The 17,420-nt window shown below is 38.9% G+C and overlaps 1 protein-coding gene across 4 annotated transcripts in view; it reads left to right on the top strand.

The window, feature by feature from the left end:
* kcnab1b (potassium voltage-gated channel subfamily A regulatory beta subunit 1b) overlaps positions 1–17,420 on the top strand; it is a 45,746-nt gene that overhangs the window by 15,314 nt on the left and 13,012 nt on the right. For all 4 annotated transcript variants that reach the window (XM_061694743.1, XM_061694742.1, XM_061694745.1 and 1 more), the window contains exons 3-8: positions 6,562–6,605; positions 9,288–9,325; positions 11,360–11,439; positions 11,735–11,779; positions 13,066–13,110; positions 14,984–15,027. In XM_061694743.1, the coding sequence (XP_061550727.1) occupies positions 6,562–6,605; positions 9,288–9,325; positions 11,360–11,439; positions 11,735–11,779; positions 13,066–13,110; positions 14,984–15,027 (296 nt within the window). The remainder of the gene's footprint in view (positions 1–6,561; positions 6,606–9,287; positions 9,326–11,359; positions 11,440–11,734; positions 11,780–13,065; positions 13,111–14,983; positions 15,028–17,420) is intronic.

The following is a 17,420-nucleotide window of genomic DNA, read 5'->3' as shown; positions in this document are numbered from 1 at the left end:
CAAAAAATGCGTGACTGCAGATAGTTTTCATAGCATTTAGTTGATTCAGTTAAGAGCAAGAACAAAAAAGACCCAATACAGTGAACACCTGGTTGGAGGAAGTTGAAGTTTACTGTAAAATTGACATAAAACACAAGAGAACTATACATCGTACTATCATCCCTCACCATATCACGGTTCACTTTAGCACAGATTTTTAAATAGTACATACGAATATTCTTTAAACTACAGTAGGACATTTTCTGACGTACTTTCAGCGTGATGGCTTTCTAGTTCTCTTGATTTTGTGTGTATGGGTTTGTGTATGGAGGGGTGGGGGGTTGGGTGTCTCACTGAAATTCACAACACAGTGAATCAAGCCCTTCAGATCTGCCCACATGTTCTTCAATAAAGGATCAACCCACATGCCACCAGCTCTGAAATACAGCTACTCTGTGTGGGGAGATTTGTAGCTTTTCCCCACACATCATTTTAATGTCAGTGGATGAAAAGGGTTTAAATATTTCTAACCTGCAAAATCAATGAGTTAACAGCTATCATCTAGGATCCTAATGATTTAAATTAGATCCATACTTTCTAATAAATCTGGAATATACGGTAATTGGCAGCCCTTCGCAATAATCAGTACCCAAGAAGTGGCTCTTAGTTTAAAAAACATTGGTGACCCATGATATAGAGTGTCACAAAGGTTAGTACACCACTCACATTTTCGTAGATATGTCTACGAAAATGTGAGGCGTGTCTCTCTATGTCTTCAGACCAAAACCCAATTGAACATCTTTGGAGGAGCAAAAGGTCTCTAACATCAACCATCTCTATCATGTCATCATGGAGGAGTGGAAGAGGATTCAAGTGGCAACCTGTGAATCTCTAGTTAACTTCATGCCCAAGAGGTTAAAGGCAGTGCTGGAAAATAATGGTGGCCACACAAAATATTGACATTTTGTGCCCAATTTGGACAGTTTCACCTAGGGGTGAAGGGTGTACTCACTTTTGTTGTGTTTAATGTTTAATCGTTCAAATGAGTGTAAAAAAGATTGTTCTCCATCGTCCATCCAAGGAATTTGATCAAATGCCCATCCCTGATGTAATTATAAATTAGTGTGGGGCAATTAGGTAATAAAGGACTTGCCTTTGCATTCAAAGTTGGAGTACTTTTGGAACTGAATACAAGAAAGCTGTCCCGTTTATCCACGCACACACTCAACGCAAGCATGAGCACTGTGCAAGAGCCTGTAGGGAGCAGCCTGTCATTCTCTGTTTGCCGTTCTTTGTCATATAGAATGCTTTATGCGTAGAGGGCGTGTGATGTGCTTAGACTTGAGGCTCGGATTTGCAGCACTGGTAGTCTACTCAAATGCTTGTGTCTGCCTTGCTCCCTTTTTCTCCCAACTCGTTTTTCTTCCGCTTGTTAGGTTTCTTATCTATTCATTTAAAATTTCCCCATGGCTTTTATATGTTGCGATAAAAGAGGTATTTCTCCCTGTTTGTTTTCATGAGCACATTGTGGCGGCCGTTCGGGAAAAGGGTAGGAACAAAAGAGGCGGGTGTTGGTTAATCCTTTTCTACCCATCAGTGTTTTTTGTTTTTTGTTTGTTTGTTTTTTTGTGTGGGTTTGCTTTGTCTTCAATAATCCCCTCAGGGGAGCAAGGAGTTTTATCGATGACAAATATTGGTTTCAGCAATCTAGGAAACTGATGAAAAAATAAGAAATGCCTTGGTGTGACCATATTACACAGTATGAGGCAATTTCTCTGAAGATTTAAGCACAATAAGAGAGCCAGATGTTGATTTATTATCCAGATATCAGTGTTAGAATAGAATCATGTCAGAATAGAAGCTCCATATTGTATAGTGGCTGGCTGGTGGGATGCTCATAAGTGGTGACAGGTTTTCTGTGAGTGGGCATCTTCAAATGACTCATTTGTCATCTTTCTTCAAGGCTTCTGTTGGGCACTGTCCAACCACGAGGGATTTAGGGGCAGTCATTGGTTAGCAAAGTTGTTGATGCATTACATTTTCACAGTCAAGTTGTCCTTCAGTCAAGTTGTCCTTCAAGTTGTCCTCACTTTTCAATGTGCCATATTTAGATGATGAGTTTTATAATTCCGAATATTTATACACTATGAACCTCTGTAATTTTAGCTTCTTCGCCATTGTGTTAGATCTAGTAATTGTGTGAATGCTGAAGAGCATTTTCCACATTCCCCAAATCCTGCACTTTCCGCAGTAAGATTTTCATACTTCCACAATAAAATTCCCCAAATTACTGGAAGAGATTTTTACCTCCTCCTTCCACATTTCTTGACTTGTTCAAGCAATTCCCAATCCAAAATAAACAGCTCATTTAGGTCATATTTGGAACCATTGCATTCTAAGACAAATTAAGACATATTGTGAATTCAGTATCTAACACCGGCGTGGATCTCTGGTACAGCTTTAAACTGGTTCAAGTCCTATCTCCAGGACAGGAAATACTTTGTTGAAATTGGTAATTGTGTCTTAGACCAAATGGTTATGACCTTTGGGATGACATTCAAGTCTGCATATCACTGACGGTATGTTATTAGCCTGTAGATTCACTCTGTCACTGCATCGAACAGATCAGTGTGTGGATGCAAAACAATTTTCTCCAGCTGTCAACATTAGCTCATAGCTCAGACAAAACTGGAATCATTGTCTGTAGCCCACATAAACAAAGAAAAAGAAAGTGTTATCAGTCACTTTGAGACTATCGCTAAAACTCAAGTTAGAAACCTAGGAGGAATATTGGACTCAGACCTGAACTTTAACATTCTCATTAAATCAACGTCAGCAGCTTTTTACCATCTAAAAAAACATTGTCAAAATCAAAGGAATAGTGTTTCCATCTGACTTAGAGAAACAAATCCATGCGTTTGTCTCTAGCAGGTTAGACTACTGTAACGGCCTGCTCTCTGGGTTCTCTAAAAGAGCCATAAGAATGCTGCTCGAGTCATGACTAGAAGCAGGAAATATAACCAAATAAGCCGAGAATGGCTTCCTGTCGCTCACAGAATAGTCTTCAAAACGGCTCTGCTTGTGTATAAATCTCTCCATGGTCAAAAGACAGGACAGGCTTCAACTGAGTGTTCCAATGATTGATGATTAAGATCATCGGCTACCACATTGGGGAACCTAGGTTCAAGACCCCGACCGGAACCGCCCCCGACATCCTCACGGCTGTGGTGTCCTTGAGCAAGATACCCCGAACTGCTCCCCGGGCACTTCAGCTGCCCCCTGCTCCAGTGTGTTCCACTAACAAGTGTGGGTGTTCACTGTGATGGTTAAAATGCAGAGAAAAAATTTCTTGTGCATGCATGCATGTTCATGAGAACAAAGGTGATTCTTCTTCTTCTTCTTAGCTGTAGATTTGACAACTGAATTTTTTTTTTTTTTTTTTTTATCTGCACTCACTTTTAATTTAACTAATGAATGATTATTCTTGTTTTATGGAATGATTTTATTTGCCTTCTTGTAATTTTATGAAGAGTGAATTGCCTTGTGTACTAACTGTGCTCTACATATAAACTTGCCTTTATGAGATGAAAGGATGGATGGATGGAAGGAAGGAAGCATGGAAGGATGGATTGATTCACCTTGTAAAAAATCACTTCAACTCATAGTTTGGCCAGGGTATGAATAATATGGGACTTAAGATCAAAAGAGTGTAGAGCTTTTGGTACAGTGCTTGCGTTGGATCTCATTGAATTCCACATTTCTAATGTTGTGGCTTGCGAGTTTATTGAACGTATGATGTCCAATTCCATATAGTTTTATTTAGAGAAATTGCATGAAAGGAAATTGATTGGTTCACATGTAAAACAACTCCTTCAGATGTACAGTGTGTGGATTACATGCAGGGAGCATGGTTTGTCCTCAAATATACTTTTAGAACTCACACTCTCACGCGCACACTCGCACACAGATCAGAGCTCCCCCTCTATTATACATCACAAGAAAGAAGGCTTCACATCCAACTTCCCCATGCTATATCCCAAACTTGCAGTTGGGTCTATCTCCTAAATTTATTTTATTTCGTCAGATGCTTATGATGTTTCTTATTCCTCCTAATAAAGTAGAATTTTATTATGTAATTTATTTTGTAAATCTTCCATCTTTTCCTCTACTTTCTTGCATTGAGTAACTGGAACACAATGCATTTTCCTCTGTGACCAATGAAGTACTCCTGTTCTGATTACCAATGCCTTTATTATGCAGTAGAGCAAAGATCACACAGACACAGTTAATTTAGGCAAAGATGTGATGCCTTTGTTTAATAGTCTTCTCAGAAGCATCTTAGTAACAGTTTGACAAGCTGTCACTTCACCACGAAGTGCACAGTCTCATTGTTTGTTCAGTTTCTGTTTGTAATGTAACTTCAAATGATTTAGTGCAATTAATTTAATTTCATGCTCTCAGTTGTTGTTCTTTTAACGTTTAAAAGGGGTAAATGGACATTTGTGTTAGGATCAGTGGACAAAAAAAAAAAAAACATCTTATTCGGGCCGAAATGACCTTTCCAATAGGCCACTGTCACAAAAAAAAAAATACCAAAAAATAAAATCCCACCTCCTGCCCGATGATAGCTGGGATAGGCTCCGGCACGCTCGCGACCCTAGTGAGGAGAAGCGACTCAGAAAATGGATGGATGGATAAAAAGCCATAAGATACATTTGCAAAAATAATAATGCTCAGTCTTGATCGATTTAATTTAAGTATATGATTGTTATTGTGGTCGTATTGTAGCATCCAACTGTACTTTTTTGTTGACAGTACCATTTATCTCTCGTGTAGTTTTCTATTTTTATTGAATTGCCTGTTAGAAGTAGAAGCTTGAAATGGACAGACCATTGTGGATGCTGCATGCTGTATTGCCAAATAGTTTTGTCCCTTTGGATGCAGCCTCGCTGAGTGACAAATCCATCTCAATGTTCGAATCCTCTCCTTGTGATGTCTTTTTTAGGTATAGTGCACATACATCATTCTGTGGAAAGACACTTGTGGCAGCTGGAAGGAGATCAGTTTAGCTCTAACTGCCACTTTTTAGGCCGCTGTCATCACAATTGCGCCACATGTCGTAACCTCGCAGTTGGCTCTCAGACGGTAAACTAGACGAGAACTAATCTGCAATGTTTGAGGCTAGGGAGGCAACAAAAACTCTTAGCTCATCTTCCTCGGCATTAAAGAGCGATGAGAGAGCTGCTACATACCGCCGTGAAGCAGCTGGATGTAGATGAACGTTTGGCTTGGAAGTTAGGAAGTCGTCGAGGAGGGAACAAAGAGCAATCAGCGTCAACAGCAAAGCTGTTTTCAAATGACCGCTGTGTCTCCTTGAGAGCCAGCTTGTGCTTTAAGAAAAGAAAATTAAAGAAAAAAGCCTGAGCTTGTAATATGATGGAATAGGATAAGATGGTGAAATGATAACAATGCTGTCATGGTGCTGTACATTACAGACATTCAAGTTTATGAGAATGATTGTTGAGATGCAGTGGGATCCACATTAATCCTCTAAATAAACTCGAATCCGCTTTGTAATTTAGCAAACAGGATTCGGGCATATTAAAGGTGACCCATACATTAACCTGCCATCCATACCAAAGTTGGATTAACTTTTTCCACTTTCTTGTATGTACAATTGCACCCCCCTCCCCTTGATGTTTGTTATTATCAGTCAAGTGAAAGGGACAAAATAATTTGCAAGGCATAAATACACTATGATACACAGTGACAACTGTCATCAATTGCTAATATGTACAGTACATATATATTCGCGAGAACTGGACATCCCTCCAAAATTGCTAAAAAAAAAATGATAAGAACAAAACTGGTCAAGGAGGCTGCCAAGAGCCCTACAGCAACATTGAAGGAGCTTTAGGAATTTCTCAACCTCAATTTAGCAGTGACCCAACTTAATTTTTTTTTCGAGATATGAGCCATAGTTTGGCCAATTACTTTGTCTTCAGTCGTGAGCAAAACATTTAATTGGAATTTTGTGCGTAGATGGTGCCAGCAAACTTCACAATATGCAGCAGGTTGTCATACCCAGTTGACGTTTACTGTAAAACTAAGCTAAGCAAAGACAATTACACGTGTAACCAAACACCTAACATTGACTTCCTAAAGTCTGCTAGCTTAATGTGAATACACAATGCAAAATGCCATAGACAGGCTAATGAAACTAGCATCAATGTTGCATAGTTATAACTCTTTAAGTAATGGTGTTTGAACAAAAATGGTCCAGCAACACATGCAGGCAGACAAAATAACAATACTCTCAGGTGTATATTCTCTATCCTTTTGCGAAAAATGACTTGTTCTGCAGCTTACTGAATCACTTAGTTGTGACAGTCTTCTTCGTGTATTATGTATGTTTGTACAGTGTATGTATGTACAGTACACGTTTTATACTGACCCATGGTGACAACCGCACGCACACCAGAAGGAACAGCACAATGTCAATGGGCTTTGAAGCTCGAGATCATGATGCACAAACTATTTCATTCTTTAGCAACATTAGTCACGTTGTGTTTCTCTCCACAGGAATCTTGGGAAATCTGGTTTGCGTGTCTCCTGTCTGGGCCTCGGTGAGTACATTTAATTAGCATTAGAGCGTACACCTAATGATTTCACAAGCAGCCAACTGCAAACCCGAGTGACCTGTGGGGATTTGGAGGGAGAACCAGGCGCAGGCACAGAAGGAATTTCTTTTAAGTTTTATTCTTGTGAAATCTTGTCATCCCATGCATCATTCATACAAATTGAATGTGAGACAATGCAAATCTGTTTTCAGGGTGTTAATTTTTTCCTCTTTAATATTTGAACGATAGCGGCACACAATTATCACTCATCAAACATTTAGTATTCATTTAGTACACTGTTTGCATGTGGGTGTGCATACTCTCTGTATATTAATGTGTGGGTATGCTCTGCACCACGGCATGTACTGTGTGTCTGTGTGTGTGCCAAGTCGCCTGCAGGACATGATGTCTGTGAAGGCACCAAAAAACACAGCAAAGCAGCAAAAACAAAGCAATGGAATGATAGAGCATCTTCCAGAACCAACGGAGCCTGAGGCTTATTTATTGACAGAAATTCTCTGAATGAGACAGCGAGTCGTATGTGCAGTGATATTTAAAGGAAGGTGTCCACAGCAAAAACAGATCAACAGTGGAGCACTTTGATACCTACAAAAAATGTGACATGATTTGAAATATGAATATCTGAGTAACCACATATCCTAGGGCAGACAAATGAAATTAAATCAGCATATTGTTGGAAAAATACAATATTTGCAGTGGTACCTCGACTTACAAGTTTTTCGAGATACAAGCTGTGCTTGGCTGATTTTTTTTTTTTTTTTTTGCCTAGACCTCCGAGTAATGACTTGAGTTTTGAGTGGAACCTCTTAACCTCAATTATTACATGGCCTCATGAACTATGCATCCTGACATCCACCTGTAACACTCACTCGTGCTTTTGCTCAGGCAGCATGTAATTCGCTCCGCGCGTCACATACGTTTTATTTTTTATTTATTTTCAAATGTAAATTAGCCCTCTGTATTAATTCTTCTGTCAAATTTTACTTTTACTCCTTACCTTTGAAAACAAATACCTACTTTCTACTCCTCATTAGCTTGACACAATGCAAAACGCCAGAGACAGGGTAATGAAACTAGGATCGATTTTGTGGTTTGGTAGTGATTACCCTTTTATGTTTAAGCAGCGAATATTTGAACACAAAATGTGCAGCATTACATGTAGACAGACACTATAAAAAATTGTCTTTATCTTCTGTTAAAAAAGACAAACATCACTGCAGCTTACTGAATCTCACTGAATCACTTATTTGTGACTGTTTTGTGTGTGTTATGTATAGTATGTATGTATTATACTGCCCCTTGGTAACCAAGGTGAGCACACCAGAAGGAACAGCACAATGTCTATGTAGTAAAGCTTGAAATAATGGTGCACAAACTGTTTAATTCTTTACATTCTATTTAATTAAACTGGTATGTGCGTTATAGTCCTTCTTTTGTCACATCTTTCTCCAGATGACGACACAGCGTAAGAAAAACATAGTAGGTACTTTTAAAGATGTTGAATCATCACTTTCACTTTTACAGAACATATTTTTTACACACGTAGTATGTGTGTACTTCTACCTAAGTACGCAGTGATCGTGAGTACTTTTGCCCCCTTTGGAGAATGGCAAAATATTCCGAACAGCTCTCAGTGCGTTGCATTGCAGTTGTAAGCCAATGCAAACTGCAACCGCAATACTAAACATATTGTGAAACAAATACCTCTCTGACAGTGTCAGTTAAAACCTAAAATATAAATGCATATTGGTATGCAGCTCTTGTCCTGGATCTCATTAAACTGTGCAGCTATTATTCTTATTATTAATCAGTTTATTTGAAAGGGGACAATGCAATTTCATAAAACACATGAAGTACACATGGTTAAAAAAGCCAGAATTACCCAGAAGGCTAGTTTTCATCTGTAGTCCCCTGTATTAGCTATACCTAATGCTGTGGCCATTAAAGATCTCCCACTTGTGCAAGGCCTCAGAGGAAATATGATCCTTCATGTGTATTGATAGCTACAATACCGCGATTCACTCTTGAGCCTCGTTGAGCTGTTGACAGATAACAGGTGTTGCCTGTCCATCCACACTAGCCCATTTTCAGAATTTTAATGTGGATATAAAAGGTTAGGACTGTGAATCCTCTTTACATGGTATCTTTGCAGAATACTTTCAGAGCCTCAACTCGATGGATAAATATCCAATAGAAAAATGTCAAGCTGAGCCTGCAAAGTACTGTTGCTGTACTTTTTGGTAGACTTAGGTTTAACACTCACCCACACATTATTTCTCGGTAGTGGCAGAGCACATCAGGGACAGGAGAAAACGTGAAAGAAATAATAAGAATTCGAGCATTTTGTAATTATCCAGAGAAGCATATTCTACCATAGTTTCAGCCGCCCACTATGAGTGCCTAAGAGTGCATAGATCCTATTCATTATTGCTTTTATTCATAAAACATATCCATGAGTAATTTCCCTCTAAAGGACGAAACGAGCCGGGCTAAAACCCAGCACCTGGTTAATATTCTATGATGTTTTTGTTTTGTTTTCTTTTTTTGAGTCAAGTCAAAAAATAAACGTGACATTGTAAGACATGCTTTAAATTCCACAGGATTAAACGTTTGACTGTGATAGTTTTAGCGTCCCAAATGTTTTGACATTGATGTTTGGCCCAACAGGCACGTGGGTGACATTCGGCGGTCAGATCTCAGATGAGGTAAGACATCATGTCAAGTTCCATCCCTCAGTAATTACAAGCCACGCCCATATGTTCTAACTCATTCATTCAGGCCACCAACCTCTAGCTACTGAGCACTTGTGACGTCCAATTAAATGTCACCCATTTGGTGTATTTGGCATGAATTAACCAATAAAACCGTTAGCAGCTTGATGCTCTTTCGGACTCTCAATTGCTTCTGTTGCACAAAGGACTGCCTGGATGGATGGATACTCTTATTAATACTCAAATAAGAGAAAGAACCAACAAATGACAAACAAATACAAATAGAAGCTTTGAGGAGAAATTAAAAGAATGTCTAACCTAAACAAGATGAAACAAGTTTAAGATGGAACAATGCTTATGCTAGAAAGACTCAAACCATAAGGCTGTAGCCACTGTAACTGATAGCCGAGCGATTCATTTCTATAGTCAGATTTAAGTCAAATGTAATAATTAGTAGACTACCCATGGACTGAATGAACAGTGACTGAGGACTGAATGACTTTGCTATCAGATCCGACTGAAAAAGAAACACAAACCACGGCGGAAGAATACGTGGCGATTTTTAAATCCTGGCTTGACAGGTCCCACAGTCATTTTTCTTGAAATGCATTTTTTGAGAAAAGGTTTCCTGAAATCTAAGCATCGCTGTGTACTAGTGGTTAGCCTGCCTGCCTTGCGGTTCTGGAATTCAGGGTTCAAGTCTCGTCTCTGATGTTCCTGTGTGGAGTTGGCATGTTTGCTTCCTCCACATGCCGAAAAGCATGCATGTTAGGTTCATTGAAGACTCTGAATCAGTGGCGGTCTGAGCTTGAATGGCACCATGTACGAAATATTATTATTATTATTATTTTAGAAACACATATTGCACATGCCGTCACAGTCTTGGGTCCTACACCACCACAGTCGCTTTGTGTCACATAGCAGAAAACAGTTTTTTTGGGGTGTTTTTTTTTTTTTTTTTGTCTATTTGTGCCCAGTGATTGACTGGCTACCCATCCATGGCGTATCACGCCTCTCGCCCAAAGACAGCTGGGATTGCCTTCAGCTCACGCACTTTAATGAGGATAACTGCAATAAAAAACATCCATCCATCCATCCATTTTCTGAGCCGCTTCTCCTCACTAGGGTCACGGGAGTGCTGGAGCCTATCCCAGCTGTCATCGGGCAGGTGGCGGGGTATACACCCTGAACTGGTTGCCAGCCAATTGCAGGGCACATACAAACAAACAACCAGTCACACTCACAATCACACCTACGGGCAATTTAGAGTTGTCAATTAACCTACCATGCATGTTTTTGAGATGTGGGAGGAAACCGGAGTGCCCGGAGAAAACCCATGCAAGCACGGGGAGAACATGCAAACTCCACACAGGCGGGGCCGGGGATTGAACCCCAGTCCTCAGAACCGTGAGGCAGATGCTCTAACCAGTTGTCCACCGTCCCGCCCAATAAAAAATGTTTTTTAAAAAGAAGTCATGATGCCATTTTGTTACTGCAATGGATAAATAAACAAATAAATGTGTATATGTGTGTGTGTGCGTGTGTGTGTGTACATCCACACACCACCAAGGCATCATACTTCATTTATAATACTTAAAAACTATTAAGCTGCCCCTACGCTGGCAATTACCAAGACCATACAGTAAGCTTCTAGTGCTTGGACAAATATTTTTCAATCCAGCGGGGGAAAGTATTTGACCTGGGGTCAATACATCCCCTTTTGAATAAACTGATTAACAAAACTTTAAAATATAAATTACGCACAAATAAAGAATGCCATCACATTGAATTTAGCTAATCCGTGTATGGGTCTGATTATCTGAAGGCCAAAATAGACTGCAATTTAAAAAAAAAAAAAACGTAATCAGCTAGCAGCCAGCAGACTCTGATTAGTTCAATTCTTGGGAGAATTTCAAGGCCCATCTTTTTAAAGTCTGCAGTCGAGTGGGTGGTAGGAATATGTGATGTGTTACAAAAGTACATTAAGTAAAGTTCACAAGGGGAACATTCATTGCTTGTCTGTGTCAGGTGGCCGAGCAGCTGATGACGATCGCGTATGAGAGTGGGGTCAACCTCTTCGACACGGCGGAGGTGTATTCCGGCGGGAAGTGAGTGATTGTCTCTGTTTTTGACTATGTTTAGCGATAAACCAAATTTTTTTTTCATCTCACAATGCGGCAGTAGGCCTTGTGTAATGTATTCCTCAGTTGGGGCAACGCATTATGTTCATGGTTTTGTCTGACTTTGATAGCCTCTGTAAATAATGAGCAAGAATAATATTGTAATTGTGCTGGTAAGATGTATGTGTGATTGCGCTGATGCTGTTAGATAACAGTCGTGCACTCAGAGAAATGGTTCAGATCTCATTTATATGTGTTGTGCCCCGTGGTGTTTTGTTTACAGAGCAGAGATAATCCTGGGAAACATCATCAGGAAAAAGTGCTGGAGGTACTGTATATGCTGCTTACACATTCCCAATGCGCCTTACAAGTTAACATCTATTAAGCATGAAATAAATCAAACATGTAAAGGGTTGGAAAACCTGGCCTCAACTTGACAAACTCTTTAGAAAACATGTTTAGTTGTGAAAACTTAAGACAGTTATACTGTTATTGTGTAAATGCTAGGAATGGTCGTATTTATATATAATGTAGTTAGAAATCTCTGAATTCACTTTAGTGGGTCTTGAAAGGGTAAGCTTTGTTTCTTGAGTCCATAAATCTTTACTCTAGAATTTTCAAAAGTTCCATTCGGGCTTTTCTATTATTCTTGCTAAGATGTGCTTTTTTTTTTTTTTTTTTTTTTTTTGTCTTCTGTAATAGCCTCAGTACTTTTGTCCATGTTTTCTTCTGAGATACCTTCATTCATGCTCTGTGGAGGTTGTTGTTGATGTCACTAACTAGTTGTTTTAGTCTTTGTCACTAGTTGTTTTAGTCTTTCTTTAGAGCTCTCGAAATGTGTTTGTTGTCATTGGCTGTTCTTTTGCTTGGCCTACCCGTTCTTAATCTATTACTTAGTACACCAGTGGTTTCATTCTTTTACACAATATTCCAAATGGCTGTGGCCAGTGTTTGTGCTGTGATTGAGTTTCCATCTTCTTACAACCTCACAATTTACACCCATTAAACAGCTTTCTGGTTTCATTGTGGTTACATGTCTAACCGTAAATGTACTGTAAAAGTATGTACAGGCAAGACCCAAATCTGAAACTCTGCATAGACATTTAGTACTTTTGTTTGAATAATCAATTGAATAAGCCTGTCAGTCACATGGCCCAATAGTTTTGTTCACATGAATGAAAAATGGGTGGGTTTAAACAAAATGTGCAGTTTTCTACAGTGAGTTGTGTATCAGATCCAGATGTAAACACCTGGAAATAAAAGACAAAATAAACTGGCCCTACTGCTAAAATAAGATCTATCTTTAAACAAGTCTTTTTGTCTTGCTGAAATTCTGCATTTATTGAGAGAAATTAAATTTTGACAAAAAAATGCTATGAAATTAAAAGGTAGTGAAAACATGAATAAACACATTATTAACCATTGGTACATTTGAAAGAAAAAGTTATTATTTCCCACAGTGCATTATGCTTGTGGCCAACATTTCTAGGTATCAACTAATTATGGTTCTGAATGCACGTGCACGTTCAGTAACGGACATAGTGGAGCCCAAATTTAAGAGAACATTAAAATCAAATGTTCATGGCTTTCAAAAATGTGTTTTTATTCCCACAGGCGTTCTAGTCTGGTGATCACCACGAAACTCTACTGGGGAGGAAAGTAAGTGTGTGGATGTGTGTCTTCACCAGTTATAAGATGTATGTGCATTACAGAACATTCATGTCAAGCAATTTGTTTTTGCTGGAGTCTGCTCTCAACCTGTATTAGTCACATTAGTGCTGGAAGTGCACTTCCATTTGAGCATGCGTGATTTTTTTTCCTCTTTCCATCCCATTATCCAATTTACATCACCATTACACAAGTGTGGCAAGTGGGTCAATCAAATGTGTGTGCCCGGACTTGACTTTTTGCTCTGACTTGCGAGCACAAACTTGAGATACGAGCGCTGTATGGGAGCAGGTGACTCAACTCACTTCACCACAAGCAGCAGTTTGGCAGATAGTAAACAATTCTTCAATGAAGACACTTCAAGATGTCTATTGCCTGTTAAACTCTACAAAAAACAAAGAGAATTACATATTGTGTATTTAAAACAACCACGTAACTTTGCCAATGTCTGCTAGCTTAATGCTCACACATAATGGGAAATTCCATAGACGAGCTAATGAATAGCATCAGTGTCGCTGTGATATATGAAATAACAGACATTTGAACACACCCGGTGGAGCAACACATGCAGGCAGATAATGTAGCAATACCCACAGGCATATATTCTTTATCTTCTGTGACTAATGACTTATATTGCTGCGACTTAACAGCTGAGACCGGGTCCTTGTACAGTATAGCTGTATGTCTGTACTATACTGCCCCCAGGTGGGCAAGGTGAGCATGCCAGCAGCAAAATGGGCATTGAATTGAAGCAAACAAATATTTCTATTATTATTCTATTATAGAGTGTTATTTTTCTTATGAAAAAAAAAAAATAATTACAACCTTTTTGTTGTTTTTTTGGAGGCTGGATTGGATTCATGGAATTTCCATTTATTTATTAATCCTATTATCAATATGGAATATATTTAAGAATATATTGACGAATGAACCGCTTAACATCAACTCAACTGTGTCTATTTATTCTTTTAATTGCACTTTGCTCACAGGGCAAATCAGGCATGGATTAACGCAATTATTACCCAGGCTGAAACAGGAGGGGAAGTTGCATGGAAAACCTTTAAATGAAAAACAAATAGCCAGAAACAAACTCTTGTAGAAAGTATAAAGTGCTTCAACAGACCGCAAAGAAAGGCAAACGTAAGATAGAGAGGCATTTAGCCGCTCCCTCCGCTGTAGCTGTATACGTAAATTGAGCGCGCATATCGAATTTCAATTACACCGAAAGCAGGTCGGAATGCTAATGGTGTCCTCGGTGTGGCTGTAAAATCAACACTGCAGCCTATCATGTTGCACTTTGTATCAAAGTATGGCGGAAGACAGATGAAACACAGATTGTTCTTTTTTTTTTCTTCCATGGGGATAAAATGTGCAAGTGAAAAGCACAAGTACGTGATGATCTTCAATACGAGATGTGTATTAAAAATGTTGCCTTTTCAAAGATAATAATGCTTAGTTTGGATTGACTCAATCATAGGGGAATGAATACAGTACAACAATATGTTTATCATGAATGAATGAATTGTATAGAAACACCTGTCAGGTTAATGCAGTCAGCGCAAACTACAACCACATTAATAAACCTATTGCTGAACCTCATATATTAGCTCTAATAATATTGTGCTAGAGTCCCCAATAAAGTGAGCGATGAGTCTCCTTTGAGGCTATAATCTTGAAGTGTGCTGTATAGAGGTTTTTTTTGGTAAGTTTGCTGTAATTTCCCCCACCATTATGCTTGCAAATGGTTGGCCCCATTAGACAGTAATATCAAGCTTGCCCACTGGTTACATTCTACACCCTACACAACGGTGTATAGACTTTCTATATCCACACATTTCTTCTATTTCTTTGTCTCATGTTCCAGGGCAGAGACAGAGAGAGGCCTCAACAGAAAACACATCATTGAAGGTAACAGATGTTCTCTCCTCCTGCTTTGTCCTTCACGGCACCCCATTATTTGGATGCTTGCTGGCCTTTCCTAATCGTCTTCTTTTATCTGCATTCCTCGCCTCGTCTTTCTTCCTGCCTGTGTCTTTTCAAACACTTGTACTAGTCCCACCTCACTAATGTCCTTTCTGTTCCGAGGTATTTCTAAGAAACATTGACTGCAAACTGCAGTCTTCAGTGATAGTCTGAATACTGGGGTACCCACATGAAAGGTAGAAAAATGGTTTCTAAATTGGTCATTAATTAGTTCTGTCTGTCATGCAATTTCTGAGGAAGTGAAATTCGTACATTTTGATATGAAATATGGTAAAATGTTATAATAAAGGTTTCTAGAAATGGTTTATAAATCGGTTGTTAATTAGTTTGTCAAGATTTAACGAACTGCTATAAATCGTTAGACAACAAAACAAAGACTGAGGTACTGTTTACCAAATATTATTACATTAAAATAAACAGCACACATCTGATCCTAATTAGGCTAAAGGTACAGAAAAGGTATGGATGCAATACAAAATAAATACAATTTATTTATAAATTAATTTATTTAGTGTTGTAAAGTACAATACTTCTTTTTTGTTTGCTATAAATTGTAGTAGTGTCATACGTTAAAGAGTGGACAACTGTGACAACATTACCTCGAACATTGAGATTTATCAAACCTGAGACGAATTGCGATGGTGGATTTTGCATCTTTAAATAGCGCGTCTGAAAGGCAGGTGCAACCCAGCATGCACAGCGGTGCCAGCGTAACATGGGTAAAATGAGAGGGGGTAAGGAGATATTTTCCACTCGTGTAAACATTTTTGAAATGCCAGCTAAAATTATTGCGACATATTGTCTATTGAGCGATGCAGTTTTGGAACCTCTGAAGGATCTAAGGGCTGACAAGGCGCCAGTCACAAGAAGGAGTGATGCCATATCACCAATGCCAAAACTCCTTTCAACTCTGCATTTCCTTGCATCTGGTTCATTTGATTTCAGCGCACTGTGACAATTGGTGTTGGCCTCTCCCAGAACAGTTTTCCGAGTATGCTGTCTTAGGTTTTCAAATCAATGTTACACAGGATGGGCAGATGCATCAGAATTTCTATGCATTCGGTTCGAGTTAAATTAAACTTTTATGGGTTTTATGTGGTTCTCGGCTTCCCCAAAATTATAGTACCGATTCAGTTTCTGTAACTCAGTAATGTTTGTTTGACTCTTCCATTTACACTTCCAATTCCATCCCTTCAAAATTTATTTTGCAGTTGCAGTGCTCCCCCAAATTTTGGGGGGCAAATTGTGTGCAGGTGTGAAATAAAGTGTCTGGCTAAGTGTAAGCATTCTTTATTCAATTCCTGCTACACAATTTCAGGGGAGTGATCAGCTAACTTGTTTCCCTGTCACCCAAGGGGGAAATTAAAAAAATAAAGGTGAGTACATTGTTAAATACTTCAATAAAGTACAACCAAACTCAGTTTTGCCCCCGCTGCCTTTTTAAAAACATTGTTTTCGCGTGCATGCATGCTACCGTATGTTTTAAGCTAGCGTATCTTTTACCATGCCTGCGCCCAATAATAGGTGTGCCTTATGCATGTGTTAAATACTGAAATATACTGGGCCTTTTAATACGGTGCGCCTTATGGCCGTGAAAATACGGTACATTCGTAATACAAACATGCCTTCTGGCCCTCTGCGCATTGCACCTCTCACAGTGACTCAGCTCTCACTCACAAAATTAGCATTCACAGCACCTACTCCAACGGTCTCCTTCAAACAAGTCTGAGTTTCTGTGTGTGTATATGAAGCACAAAGACGGAGGACATTAAAGCGGCAGAGAGTTGAGGGCGTTTTTTGAGTAGAAATTGATAGGTACCAGGTGACATCTGTGAGATGAATTGCAGTGTGTGTCTGATAAGCAACATTTGTAATGTCACTATATCACTCTTAAGTATTTTCGACACATAGCAATCTTGGAACCATATTGAGTAACTTGTACTTTAAGTGGGGCAAGAGAATCGTGAAAGTCTCAACAAAAAAAGAAAAAGACATCAAAAGCATAATTGGCTTATGCTTTAATTACACATATGTAATCCTATTAGAGTGGAATCTCTAAATTTGAATGATCCTTGAATTCGGAATTTCACTCCTCAAAAGTGGTGCACACTTTGGAAGTCAATCTACAGTCACACAAGACATGAGAAAATGTCGTCACTTACTATGGATTAACTCCACAGGTTGGCTTTGGTTTCCTTAGTTGTTTTATTTTTGTGTGTTTTTGGCTGCTACCATAAAAGGGTACCAGTGATTGAAATGAGGAAAACTGTTATGATGACCATACAAAAATGTTTATTTATGATTTTTTTAAATGTATT

The sequence above is a fragment of the Phycodurus eques genome, chromosome 13 (assembly GCF_024500275.1).
Source record: "Phycodurus eques isolate BA_2022a chromosome 13, UOR_Pequ_1.1, whole genome shotgun sequence".
Taxonomy (NCBI): domain Eukaryota; kingdom Metazoa; phylum Chordata; class Actinopteri; order Syngnathiformes; family Syngnathidae; genus Phycodurus; species Phycodurus eques.
This window is presented reverse-complemented; position numbering and strand designations above follow the sequence as displayed.